This window comes from Rhinoraja longicauda, chromosome 42, assembly GCF_053455715.1.
Source record: "Rhinoraja longicauda isolate Sanriku21f chromosome 42, sRhiLon1.1, whole genome shotgun sequence".
Taxonomy (NCBI): Eukaryota; Metazoa; Chordata; class Chondrichthyes; order Rajiformes; family Arhynchobatidae; genus Rhinoraja; species Rhinoraja longicauda.
In genome coordinates, this window is record NC_135994.1 from 8,722,217 (window position 1) to 8,736,894 (window position 14,678).

Here is a 14,678-nt window from a genome sequence, read left to right on the forward strand (position 1 = left end):
CATAATTGGGTTTATTTATTGAAGGAACATCGGACGGGAAACGTGCCACATCTCAATAGATTTCTCTCGCGACGCCGGTAATGAAGGAGTGAGTTGATTTGCCTCGCTACAACCCAGCAGGGAATGGCTGTGTGGAAAGCCAACAAACTGCTTTCACTCAAGGATGAAATTCCATTTCAACCTCGTTCAATACCGTTTTCTATCTTGTACCACCTACTTTGTGGTGAGGTGTTATGTTACTGGCCCAGTTTGTGGCAGTTTTGGGATATCAGGCTTGTTTTACACCGCTGACTTGGAGCAGTTTGTTCGTTCTCCCCGTGACCCACGTGGGTTTTCTCCGGGTGCTCCGGTTTCCTCCCACACTCCAAAGGCATACAGGTTTGGAGGTTAATTGCCTTTGGTATAATTGTAAACTGTCTCTAGTGTGTCGGACACTGTTAGTGTGCGGGGATCGCTGGTCGGCGCAGACTCGGTGGGCCGAAGGGCCTGTTTCCGCGCTGTATCTCTAAACTAAACTAAACAGGTAGACAGGGAGTGTTGTAGAGCAGAGGAATCTCGGAGCGCAGCTACATAGTTCCCTGAAAGTGGCGTCACAGGTAGACAGGGAGTGTTGTAGAGCAGAGGGATCTAGGAGCGCAGGTACACAGTTCCCTGAAAGTGGCGTCACAGGTAGACAGGGAGTGTTGTAGAGCAGAGGGATCAAGGAACTCAGGTACATAGTTCCCTGAAAGTGGCTCCACAGGTAGATCGTGTGTTCCATAAGGTCAAGGAGGGAGTGAGTAGGATGAGAGACAATAGACAATAGGTGCAGGAGGAGGCCATTCGGCCCTTCGAGCCAGCACCGCCATTCAATGTGATCATGGCTGATCATTCTCAATCAGTACCCCGTTCCTGCCTTCTCCCCATACCCCCTGACACCGCTATCCTTAAGAGCTCTATCTAGCTCTCTCTTGAATGCATCCAGAGAATTGGCCTCCACTGCCTTCTGAGGCAGAGAATTCCACAGATTCACAACTCTCTGACTGAAAAAGGTTTTTCCTCATCTCAGTTCTAAATGGCCTACCCCTTATTCTTAAACTGTGGCCCCTGGTTCTGGACTCCCCCAACATTGGGAACATGTTTCCTGTCTCTAACGTGTCCAACCCCTTAATAATCTTATACGTTTCGATAAGATCCCCTCTCATCCTTCTAAATTCCAGTGTATACAAGCCTAGTCGCTCCAGTCTTTCAACATATGACAGTCCCGCCATTCCAGGAATTAACCCAGGGTGCAGGGTGGTGGATGGTGTGCCAACCAAGTAGCCCGCTATGGCTTACATGCTGTCGAGCTTCTGAATGGAGCTTCACTCATGTAGTGCCAACACCAGAAGGACTGCAGCGATTCAAGATGGCGGCTCACCACCACCTTCTCAAGGGCATTTAGGGATGAACATTAAATGCTGCCTTTGCCAGCAAGGTGAACGAACAAATAGAGAAAATGAAATGTCTTGAACTCTTTGCCAGCCATTGAATCTCTGAGGGGGGGTTCTGTACAATCAAACAAAATTATAAAAACACTCATTAATCATCCCACCGCTACAATTCAACGTTGACGTCCTCCCCTCGCCTCCAGATCTGTGAATATCCTCAATCATTTTAGCACAGGGAAGCCAGGGCCGGCACGGTGGCGCAGCGGTAGAGTTGCTGCCTCACGGCGCCAGAGACCCGGGTTCCATCCTGACCACGGGTGCTGTCTGTACGGAGATTGTACGTTCCCCCCAGTGACCTGCATGGATTTTCTCCGGGTGCTCCGGTTTCCTCCCACACTCCAAAGACGTGCAGGTTTGTAGGTTAATTGGTTTGGTATAAAATGTAAAATTGTCCCTGGTGCGTGTAGGATAGTGTTAGTGTGCGGGGATCGCTGGTCGACATGGACTCGGTGGGCCGAAGGGCCTGTTTCCGCGCTATATCTCTAAACTAAACTGAAAGGCCATTCAGCCCATTCAGCTGGTGCTAGCTCTTCAGCTGAGTTATTCCCACTATATCACTGCTCCCCACCCCCCTGTGATCTTTGCATATGTCCATATCATGTATTTACCCTCTCAATTAAACTGGTGTTAATGGCCATTAACATTTAGTAAAGCACTTCAGGGAGGATCACAGAATGAGGATCGTTCTATGGATAAGTGGCTGTTAGTTACTCCATTACATCCAGTAAAAATAATCATTTACCCTTCAGTTGAACTTCTGTCAAACCCTGAGAAAACTCAAAACAAATTTCTCATAATGGGGTGATCAGAATTGTACCTGGTTCTCTGATTGGGGCTGAATATTTAATACTGAAAATATCACCATCGAACACAGAACAGTACAGCACAGGAACAGGCCCTTTGGCCCACAACGTCTGTGCCAAACATGATGCCAAGACCAATCCTATAAGGTCATACGTGATAGGAGCAGAATTAGGCCATTTGGCCCATCAAGTCCACTCCGCCATTCAATCATGGCTGATCTATCTCTCCCTCCTAACCCCATTCTCCTGCCTTCCCCCCCATAACCCCTGACACCCGCACTAATCAAGAATCTATCTATCTCTGCCTTAAAAATATCCATCTACCTGCACATAATTCCTGTTCCTCCATTCCCTTTATATCCCTTTATATCCATGTGTCCATCCAAAACCCAGGAACTGCAGATGCTGGTTTAAACCGAAGAAAAGCTTTTGTTGCGTGCTAATCAGTGATTACAATCGAGCCATTCACAGTGTACAGATACATGATAAGGGAATAATGCTTAGTGTAAGGTAAAGCCAGTAAAGTCCAATCAAGGATGGTCCGATGGTCACTGATGAGGTAGATAGTAGTTCAGCACTGCTCTCTAGTTGGTGAGAGGATGGTTCAGTTGCCTGATAACAGCCGGGAAGAAACTGTCCCTGAATCTGGAGGTGTGCGTTTTCACACTTCTGTACCTCTTGCCCGATGGGAGAGGGGAGAAGAGGGAGTGGCCGGGGTGTGACTGGTCCTTGATTATGCTGCTGGCCTTGCCGAGGCAGCGTGAGGTGTAGATGGAGTCGATGGAAGGAAGGTTGGTTTGTGTGATGGTCTGGGCTGCTGGCCTTGCCGAGGCAGCGTGAGGTGTAGATGGAGTCAGTGGAAGGGAGGTTGGTTTGTGTGATGGTCTGGGCTGCTGGCCTTGCCGAGGCAGCGTGAGGTGTAGATGGAGTGAATGGAAGGGAGGTTGGTTTGTGTGATGGTCTGGGCTGCTGGCCTTGCCGAGGCAGCGTGAGGTGTAGATGGAGTCGATGGAAGGGAGGTTGGTTTGTGTGATGGTCTGGGCTGCGTCCACAACTCTCTGCGATTTCTTGCGGTCGTGGATGGAGCTGTTCCCAAACCGTGCTGTGATGCATCCCGATAAAATGCTTTCTGGGGCGCATCTGTAGAAGTTGGTGAGAGTTGTTGGGGACATGCTGAACTTCCTCAGCCTTCTAAGGCAGTAGAGGCGTTGGTGAGCTTGCTAGGCCGTTGTTTTGATGTGGCTGGTCCAGGACAAATTGCTGGCGATATTTATTGCAAGGAACTTGAAGCTTTTGACCATCTCCAGTTTGGCACCGTCAACGTGTGTGTGTGTGTGTGTGTGTGTGTGGGTATGTGTACCGCTTCACTTCCTGAAGTCGATCACTATCTCTTTTGACTTGGTGCCATTGAGGGACAGGCTGTTGTCTTGGCACCAGGTTACGGCTAAAGAGGAAGGTTTATTTCTTATAGTAGAGGGGTCAAAAGCCAGGGGCCGCTGATGTAAAGTGATTGGTACAAGAATAGAAACGTAGAAACATAGAAAATAGGTGCAGGAGAAGGCCATTTGGCCCTTCAAGCCATTCAATGTGATCATGGCTGATCATCCAAAATCAGTACCACATTCCTGCTTTCTCCCCATATCCCTTGATTCCGTTAGCCCCAAGAGCTAAATCTAACAGGGGAGAGCCGGTGGATGTGGTGTACCTTGACTTTCAGAAAGCCTTCGACAAGGTCCCACATAGGAGATTAGTGGGCAAAATTAGAGCACATGGTATTGGGGGTAGGGTACTGACATGGATAGAAAATTGGTTGACAGACAGAAAGCACAGAGTGAGGATAAATGGGTCCCTTTCAGAATGGCAGGCAGTGACTAGTGGGGTACCGCAAGGCTCGGTGCTGGGACCGCAGCTATTTACAATATACATTAATGACTTGGATGAAGGGATTAAAAGTAGCATTAGCAAATTTGCAGATGACACAAAGCTGGGTGGTAGTGTGAACTGTGAGGAAGATGCTATGAGGTTGCAGGGTGACTTGGACAGGTTGTGTGAGTGGGCGGATGCATGGCAGATGCAGTTTAATGTGGATAAGTGTGAGGTTATCCACTTTGGTGGTAAGAATAGACAATAGACAATAGACAATAGGTGCAGGAGTAGGCCATTCAGCCCTTCGAGCCAGCACCGCCATTCAATGCGATCATGGCTGATCACTCTCAATCAGTACCCCGTTCCTGCCTTCTCCCCATACCCCCTCACTCCGCTATCCTTAAGAGCTCTATCCAGCTCTCTCTTGAAAGCATCCAACGAACTGGCCTCCACTGCCTTCTGAGGCAGAGAATTCCACGCCGGCACATTATTATCGGAATGGTGTCAAGTTAGGAAAAGGGGACGTACAACGAGATCTGGGTGTCCTAGTGCATCAGTCACTGAAAGGAAGCATGCAGGTAAAGCAGGCAGTGAAGAAAGCCAATGGAATGTTGGCCTTCATAACAAGAGAAGTTGAGTATAGGAGCAAAGAGGTCCCTCTGCAGTTGTACCTGGCCCTAGTGAGACCGCACCTGGAGTTCTGTGTGCAGTTTTGGGCTCAAAATTTGAGGGAATTAACCTAGTAAACCTACGCTGCACTCCCTCAATAGCAAGAATATCCTTCCTCAAATTTGGAGAATTTGTACAACTGCAGTAGGACCTCCTTGCTCCTAAACTCAAATCCTGAATTACAGAAGAGACACATTCACTCAGAGGTTATTCCTTGTGAACTGTGAGCAGAGCATTGGACCAGTGTGAGGGCTGGGATTAAGTTTGGTTAAAATAGAAAAAGACACAAAGTGCTGGAGTAACTCAGCGGGTCAGGCAGCATCTCTGGAGAATATTAATAGACGAGGTTTGGGTTGAGACCCTTCTTCAGACCCGACCCGAAATGTCACCTATCCATGTTCTCCAGAGATGCTGCCTGACCTGCTGAGTTACTCCAGCACTCTGTGAAACGTCACCTATCCATGTTCTCCACAGATGCTGCCTGACCAGCTGAGTTACTCCAGCACTCTGTGAAACGTCACCTATCCATGTTCTCCAGAGATGCTGCCTGACCCGCTGAGTTACTCCAGCACTCTGTGAAACGTCAACTATCCATGTTCTCCACAGATGCTGCCTGACCCGCTGAGTTACTCCAGCACTGTGTCCTTTGATAATCAGGTCTTGTCAGTTGAAGGTGTGAGCTCGATTTTGATGCGGTTCCATCAGGGATGAGTGCGCGGCCAGAACCGGAGGAGTTTGGTTTTCCCGGAGCTGGCTGTCATTTGGACGCCTTGTTGCCTCCGGCACCATGTGACCAGTCAGGTGATGCCCTCAGTGACCGTCGGCCATTTTCTGTCGCCAGGTGTTGAAGCACAAGCTGTGCGGCCTGCTGAAGTACGGGAAACAGCAGAAGCGAAACAACAACAACAAAGGAGTCACCCTGAGCCTGGATGACATCAAGCGCCATGCAAGTATCACTCTCTTCACTCTGTGGTGTGCCAGCTGTTTGCACGTTGCTTTGTCGCATCCTGCTCGCTGCATGGCTCCAGCATGCCCATGAGAGGAATAGATCGGGTAGATGCACAGAGTCTCTTGCCCAGAGTAGGGGATTCGAGGACCAGAGGACATAGGTTTAAAGTGAAGGGGAAAAGATTTAGACAATAGACAATAGGTGCAGGAGGAGGCCATTCGGCCCTTCGAGCCAGCACCGCCATTCAATGTGATCATGGCTGATCATTCTCAATCAGTACCCCGTTCCTGCCTTCTCCCCATACCCCCTGACTCCGCTATCCTTAAGTGCTCTATCTAGTTCTCTCTTCAATGCATTCAGAGAATTGGCCTCCACTGCCTTCTGAGGCAGAGAATTCCACAGATTCACAACTCTCTGACTGAAAAAGTTTTTCCTCATCTCAGTTCTAAATGGCCTACCCCTTATTCTTAAACTGTGGCCCCTTGTTCTGGACTCCCCCAACATTGGGAACATGTTTCCTGCATCTAACGTGTCCAACCCCTTAATAATCTTATACGTTGCGATAAGATCCCCTCTCATCCTTCTAAATTCCAGTGTATACAAGCCTAGTCGCTCCAGTCTTTCAGCATATGACAGTCCCGCCATTCCGGGAATTAACCTAGTAAACCTACGCTGCACGCCCTCAATAGCAAGAATATCCTTCCTCAAATTTGGACTCAGTACTCCAGATGCGGTCTCACTAGGGCCCTGTACAACTGCAGAAGGACCTCTTTGCTCCTATACTCAACTCCCCTTGTTATGAAGGCCAACATTCCATTGGCTTTCTTCACTGCCTGCTGTACCTGCATGCTTCCTTTCAGTGACTGATGCACTAGGACACCCAGATCTCGTTGTACGTCCCCTGTTCCTAACTTGACACCATTCCGATAATAATATGCCTTCCTATTCTTACCACCAAAGTGGATAACCTCACACTTATCCACATTAAACTGCATCTGCCATGCATCCACCCACTCACACAACCTGTCCAAGTCACCCTGCAACCTCATAGCATCTTCCTCACAGTTCACACTACCACCCAGCTTTGTATCATCTGCAAATTTGCAATGGTACTTTTAATCCCTTCATCCAAATCATTAATGTATATTGTAAATAGCTGCGGTCCCAGCACCGAGCCTTGCGGTACCCCACTAGTTACTGCCTGCCATTCTGAAAGGGACCCATTTATCCCCACTCTTTGCTTTCTGTCTGTCAACCAATTTTCTATCCATGTCAGTACCCTACCTCCAATACCATGTGCTCTAATTTTGCACACTAATCTTCTATGTGGAACCTTGTCGAAGGCTTTCTGAAAGTCAAGGTACACCACATCCACCGGCTCTCCCCTATCAATTTTCCTAGTTACATCCTCAAAGAATTCCAGAAGATTAGTCAAGCATGATTTCCCCTTCGTAAATCCATGCTGACTCGGAACAATCCTGTTACTACTATCCAAATGCTCTGCAATTTTGTCTTTTATAATTGACTCCAGCATCTTCCCCACCACTGATGTAAGACTAACTGGTCTATAATTTCCCGTTTTCTCTCTCCCTCCTTTCTTAAAAAGTGAAACAACATTAGCTACCCTCCAATCCACAGGAACTGATACTGAATCTATAGAACATTGGAAAATGATCACCAATGCGTCCACAATTTCTAGCGCCACCTCCTTAAGTACTCTGGGATGCAGACCATCAGGCCCTGGGGATTTATCAGCCTTCAGTCCCATCAGTCTACCCAACACCATTTCCTGCCTAATGTAGATTTCCTTCAGTTCCTCCGTCACCCTAGGATCTCTGGCCACTAGAACATCTGGGAGATTGTTTGTATCTTCCTTAGTGAAGACAGATCCAAAGTACCGGTTCAACTCATCTCTGTGACTCTATGAAGGGCCTGTTTCCACACTGTATCACTCTGTGACTCTATGAAGGGCCTGTTTCCACACTGTATCACTCTGTGACTCTATGAAGGGCCTGTTTCCACACTGTATCACTCTGTGACTCTGTGACTCGCACTCTCTCCAGCACCATCCTCCTCCCAGCCCCTACCCAAGCCTGACACAGTGGGCGGCAGTCGCACTACCCAGGCCCAGGCTGCCTCTTGCACAGTAGGCCGCTGTCCCACCTCACACGCCTTTTCATTTCCCCCCCACAAAAATGTAGTCAATTATTTACAATAATATGTACAATGCAAAAGAATACAAAGAAACCCACCACCGTAATTCAAAGTAAAAACAAATATTCTTAAAAACTGAATCGTGTCACAGTGATACAGTGTGGAAACAGGCCCTTCATAGAGTCACAGAGTGATACAGTGTGGAAACAGGCCCTTCGGCCCAACTTGCCCACACCGGCCAACATGTCCCAGCTACACTAGTCCCACCTGCCCGCGTTTGCTCCATATCCCTCCAAACCTGTCCTATCCATGTACCTGTCTAACTGTTTCTTAAATGATGCAATAGCCCCAGCCTCAACTACCACCTCTGGCAGCTCGTTCCATACACCCACCACCCTGAACATTATATGATTATTTGCCCATCCTTGTCCAGGATACATCCCACCCCCCCCCCCCCCCGTCCCGGAAATCCCCCTCAGCTGAGTTACTCCAGTGCTTTGTATCTTTTTTTTGTCAAGCAACATCTGCAGTTCCTTGTTTCTACCCTTCCACGAGGAATTGGGGAAAAGCATTTTTCCCCTGCTTCCTGAACAACCTGCCAACTGGCATTAGTTACCTCGTTAGATCACCTAATTCTGTCCGGGGGACCAGAAGTGGGGGTATGCGGGGTTTTAACGGGGAAAATGGGTGAAAGTGGCAGCCTCAGGGTGGCACGGTGGCGCAGCGGTTGAGTTGCTGCCTTCCAGCGCTTGCAGCGCCAGAGACCCGGATTTGATCCTGACCACGGGCGCTGTCCGTACGGAGTTTGCACGTTCTCCCCGTGACCTGCGTGGGTTTTCTACGGGTGCTCTGGTTTCCGCCCACACTCCAAAGACGTGCAGGTATGTAGGTTGATTGGCTTTGTATAAGTGTAAATTGTCCCCAGTGTGTGTAGGATGGCGTTAGTGTGCGGGGATCGCTGGGCGGTGTGGGCCGAAGGGCCTGTTTCCGCGCTGTATCTCTAAACTGAGCTAAACGTTGACCGTTGGTGCACGGCCCTTCCCTCTCGCACACAGAACCCATGTGAGAACCTAAGGACCCACCCAGGTGGAATGACGTACCCGGCCAACATTCTACCTCACCACCCGCCCCGCAGCACCTTCGAGGACTTCACCTGCTGATGGCGGAGCCGACCGCACCACTGGCAGCACCCGCATACACCCCACTTACCCCACCGTTCAACGAGCAGAGAGGAGACTGGACCTACCACGGAGATGGGGAGCTGTCCAATCCTGACCTACCAAAGTCATTGAACAACCCTTCTGGAGACACACTCAAAAGCAAAGCAACAACCCACCTCTACGCTGGCAACAAAATGGCTGTATTGGGGATGACTGTTCCGTGGACTCTGCTCACTAACTTTTCAAAAGAAGAAGAAGAAGAAAGCAACTTTTTTCTCTCATCTAGAGTCATATTCCAGTTTTGTAAAAGGAATTTTTTATTCACTCCTATCGTAAACGCTTATTATGTAGGCCGCTTGTGTTATCTTGTGTGACCATGTTGTTAAGCTTCAGAGAAAAGCATTTAGATTCCATTGCATCTCATCGCGTGAGAACACTTGCTGCAGCAGCTCATTTTACCGTGACAGCATTTGTTCATCGGCAACCTGTGGGCCCCGTCGCCAAATGGTCACCTTACACTAGAGTCCGCTCACAGGAGGTGGAGGAGTGTCGGAGGGGAGGGGAGGGTGAGCAGTGCAGGCTGGGTGAGTGGGTCCGGTCCGCTCATTGGCCAGCGCTAGTGTACGACTTTGTTCCCGCCGAGACACGCCGCGGTGAATCGGTGACCCATGGCCACGAGGCCCATCAGGCCGGGTGGCAAGGCCGGCTGCTGCTGCTGCCTCCTCCATTTTGTTCTGCAACCCGAGAGGAATTCCTCTTTTTTTTCCTTAAAAAGAAAAGAGGCGCATGCCCCTCTCTTGTCAAGTAGTCGTGTTGTGGTTGTGCAGTTTCCTAGCCCAATGCTCTTGGCAGCGTGACGTTGCCTGGCCTGCCGGAGAGAAGCTGGCAGCAGATGGAAGCCAGCAAGAAAGGCTGAGCGGAACCGAGAGCATTGGGAGGAGGAGAAGGGTTGTGGCTTAAAGCTGGCTGTGTGTTTAGCAGCAGATCCCAGTGTGCCACAGCGGAGGTAAAGATCTCCAGCTCTGGGCTGGCCATAGTTGACACCTGGCCTCTGTGCTGATGCTTCCAAACAAGAAATGGAAGAATAAAGGAGACCCCAGCCTCACCCACTGCCGCGTAATATGTGTGTGAACAGAGTCCGCGTGGCCAGAGTTGCAGACACTGACACAGAGCATGTAGCCCCATGGCAGTGCCAGGTAACCAGCCTGCGCTGTGAGCGTCCGTGACCACTGTGCGAGACGGGCTTTCAGTACCGCCATCAGTTCCTGCAATGCTCTCGCTGCACAGAGTGCTGGGAATCATTGGACTCAAACAGCACACTTCAGTGCCCGACCCAATCCCGTACTCTGGAACCCCTGCTTTAGCGAATACCTCCTGGGTGAAGGTCAGATGCCCATCGGGCAGGATGCCACCAACGCGGTAGAGTTGCTGCCTCACAGCGCCAGAGACCCCAGTTAGATCCAGACCTCGGGCGCTGTCTGTACGGAGTTTGCACGTTCTCCCCGTGTTCTGCGTGGGTTTTCTCCGGGTGCTCCGGTTTCCTCCCACGCTCCAAAGATGTACAGGGTTGTAGGTTAATTGGCTTGCTATAAATGTAAATTGTCCCCAGTGTGTGTGTGTAGGATAGCGTTAGTGTGCGGGGATCGCTGGTCAGCACGGACTCGGTGGGCCGAAGGGCCTGTTTCCACGCTGTATCTCTAAACTAAACTAAATTGGACTAAAGTACCTTGTGTCGGGATTGGCGCTTAGAGCAAACCTGGACTGAAGGAAGAATCCTTTCTTTCTATGTTAATTTATTGAGTAACTCAGCGGGACAGGCAGCATCTCTGGAGAGAAGGAATGGGTGACGTTTCAGGTCGAGACCCTTCTTCAGACTCAATGGGTGAGGTTTCGGGTCGAGACCCTTCTTCAGACTGTCCTGATGCGAGCTCCCTGATAGAAAACCACAGCCTGCTTAAGACTGTAGTGTGCGGTGACCATTGATGTAGGCAACACAAACATCATTGTCTTCAGCATGGATGATCATGACTCACACCTTGGTTCAGTTCCACATTGCCGTTCTCCACCACTGTATTATACTCTTACAAACCTGTTGTGCAAGATGTCATGCATCTGATGCTTGAAGGAGAGTTTCCACAGAGTCGTCTGTGCGCTTGAGTCTGTCTTAAGAAACCGTCTGTCGCCAACTGCGAGAGTAGATGAAATTGAGAATTAAAATTGACAAAAGGTCGGACTATCTCGTTCACAGTGCAAGAGTAATCATTTGAAACTAGCCTGACATTGAGTCATGCGAGGCTCCGTGCTAAATATTACGCTCTTGGGCATTTTAAATGACTCAGAATCAGAGGGTCGGGCTGCAGTGAGTGCAACTAACTGCTGCAAAGACCTCTGTGGACCGGGCAATGGTTGTGTGAGAGCTGAGAGACGCTGCTGTACAAGGGACCGTCAGACACTGATAGTCAGCCAAGACTCCTGTGACAAGCAACTGGAGCACAGCCACCTAAAACAGGGACTAAACCAGCACCACGAACGGCCCGGACTTGGGACGCTCTTAAAGTCAGCACAGGACATGGCCATTCCCATGGGTCCTAGCCCACACCACAAAGAGTCAGCAACGTGCTTAGCCTTTGAGTCCCCCCACCCACTCCCTTTCGATCGGTGACCGGTGTCACATTGAAGGTAACCCACTAGGTTGTGGGCCCCACATCTGAGGAAGGATGTGCTGGCATTGGAGAGGGTCCAGAGGAGGTTTACAAGAACGATCCTGGGGAAGATTGAGTCCACGTATGAAGGCACTGGGCCTGTACTCGCTGGGGTTTAGAAGGATGAGGGGGGACCTCATTGAAACACACAGAATAGTGAGTGGCCTGGATAGAGTGGATGTGGAGAGGATGTTTCCACTGGTGGGAGAGTCTAGGACCAGAGGGCACAGCCTCAGAATTAAAGGACGTTCCTTTAGGAAGATGAGGAATTTGTCGAGTCAGAGGGTGGTGAATCTGTGGGATTCATTGCCACAGACGGCTGTGGAGGCCAAGTCAGTGGGTATATGTAAGGCAGAGATAGATAGATTCTTGATTAGTGCGGGTGTCAGGGGTTATGGGGAGAAGGCAGGAGAATGGGGTTAGGAGGGAGAGATAGATCAGCCACGATTGAATGGCGGAGTAGACTCGATGGGCCGAATGGCCTAATTCCGCTGCTAGAGCTTATTGCCACTTATTGTTGTTGCAGTAACAACATTGCTGCTTTTTGTGGAAGTAGCTTGCGTTTACAAGCTGCAGTGCCTAAGCCTGCGAGACTCATCACCCACATTGGCTGAGTCTGCCTTGGCTTTGTGCCTGCTCTCACCCGCCCATGGTGAAGAGTGAGGATAGACACAGAGTGCTGGAGTAACTCAGCGAGACAGGCAGCATCTCTGGAGAGAAGATAGACACAGAGTGCTGGAGTAACTCAGCGGGACAGGCAGCATCGCTGGAGAGAAGATAACACTGGAGTAACTCAGTCCAGAAGATAGACATAGAGTGCTGGAGTAACTCAGCGGGACAGGTAGCATCTCTGGATAGAAGATAGACACAGAGTGCTGGAGTAACTCAGCGGGACAGGCAGCATCTCTGGAGAGAAGGAATGGGTGACGTTTCAGGTCAAAAGCCAGACTCTGATAAAGGGTGTGAAGAAACGGATAACTTTCCACCTGTTGACATGAATCTGCAGAGGAAGAACCAATCTCCAGTTGTCACCTTCAGAGAAGGCATTTAATCAGTGCCCCCCCTTATGAGAGGAGGACATTTTGGGCAGAGGTGAAGTTGGAATCGGCTGGCTACATTTAACAAAGGGTTGAGCAGAAGCAGTGCTTGAAGCACCGTCTGTTCTCAAGCTTTGCGTATGTTGAGCGCAGATTAAGGTTTGCTTTCTACTCAAGGTAGAGCACATGCTGGCAGCCTTTCGGAAGCGTTTTGCTTCACGCATGGAGGAAGGCAGGGCAGTGAGAATCCTCTGCACAGTCTAATTGCTGGCAGCTCAATCCACAAGACACAGTTTTCCAGGGCTATTTCTTTGCATCCCACCGGAAAATCCCAGCTTGCCTCCTGGAAAGGAGAGATTCCAGTGAGGACGATGTGGTCTGGTCTGGTTCATTGTCCCAGAGACTTCACGCTGCCTGTCTCCCAGCCTCTTGTGTGGCAGTCTCCGACTCTGAGTGCAAGATCTCTGACACTCCTTTAAATGCTTCTTTCTCCGGGCCGAGACAGGAGAGCGATATCCAGTGAGCCATCAAGCCTGTGCAATTCCTGTTAGGTCGCAGCGCTGCCAAATAACATCAGATACAGTCCATTGACTTGCATCTTAGTCATTTAGCTTAATGTGTTATGTATAGAAACCATTAGACACTGGTAATAGTGCAAAGCTATTGTGCCATTCCTTATTACTGACTTCAGACTGCCTTTACTTGTATGAGAAACAAAACAAACATTTAGCCTTTAACATGGGATCTATATGTACTATGTACAAGTTTGATTCAGAAAAAGCACAAGGGGACAGAATGGTAGTGTGCCACGAATGATCCACTATCATTGTACAAAGTCATTGTAAAATGGGAGCTGCAATGAATAGTTTCTGTAGCTGAAGCAAACATTGTCACTTCTTCACTTTTGATTGTCATCCTGTGGTATTTTGCAGTCCTGATTCAGAATTCGCCCACGCTTGATTATCAAAAAGCAAGGCAAAGGGATTTTTTGTTTGTCTTCAGTGGTAACCTTAGGATGTTTAAGTGAAGTGTCAGTGCGAGATTCCTCTTCACTGCTCTTCAGAATATACGTTTTTTCCGTCGCTTCGCCTAAGCTAAAAAAACAATGGCCGTTCTGTGAAATAAAAGTTGCCCCCATCGGTTCAAAGCATTTCATCGGTGGCAGTGTTTCCATCCCATCAGCTAGTCAGGGTGGACTTGCACAAGTGAAAAGGTGACCTGCTGAAGAATTGTTCAATCCTGGGCAGTTCGGGTCAGTTTTGGATACACGCGCAGTCATAGAGATTGGAGCTTTCAAATCACAAAGATCATGGCTTCTTGTGAGAAAACCAATTTTCAAGTATATTGTACCTGCCGTCAGCAAAGATGCCCTTCTTTACATATATGATATTAATAAATATATATCATAGTATGCCATCGTAAATGTGAAGTGTCGTCATTATTGCAAAGCGCCTCCATCTCTTGGTTCCTTTCCTCTCGCGTTGAACGATCACCCTCATGGCAGACAACAAGCTGGAGGCGATTTGCGGCCTTATACCGCGTGCCCACACTCCCACATTGGCACAGCGGTAGAGTTGCTGCCTCACGGCGCCAGAGACCCGGGTTCCATCCCGACCACGGGAGCTGCCTGCATTAAGTTTGCACGTTCTCCCCGTGACCTGCGTGGGTTTTCTCTGGGATCACCGGTTTCCGCCCACACTCCAAAGGCGTGCGGGTTTGTAGGTTAATTGGCTTGGTATCATTATAACTTGTCCCTAGTGTGTGTAGGATAGTGTTAGTGTGCGGGGATCGCTGGTCGGTGCGGACTCGGTGGGCCGAAGGGCCTGTTTCCGCGCTGTATCTCCAAAGTCTAAAGTAAACACACTCGGT

General features: G+C 49.4%; 1 protein-coding gene across 4 annotated transcripts in view; it reads left to right on the forward strand.

The window, feature by feature from the left end:
* The window catches only part of LOC144612040 (acid-sensing ion channel 1-like), a 655,031-nt gene extending 640,812 nt beyond the window's left edge, over positions 1-14,219 (forward strand). For all 4 annotated transcript variants that reach the window (XM_078431520.1, XM_078431518.1, XM_078431519.1 and 1 more), the window contains 2 exons: positions 5,649-5,753; positions 8,966-14,219. In XM_078431520.1, the coding sequence (XP_078287646.1) occupies positions 5,649-5,753; positions 8,966-9,070 (210 nt within the window). In that variant the 3' untranslated portion in view covers positions 9,071-14,219. The remainder of the gene's footprint in view (positions 1-5,648; positions 5,754-8,965) is intronic.
* Positions 14,220-14,678: the final 459 nt, after the last annotated feature.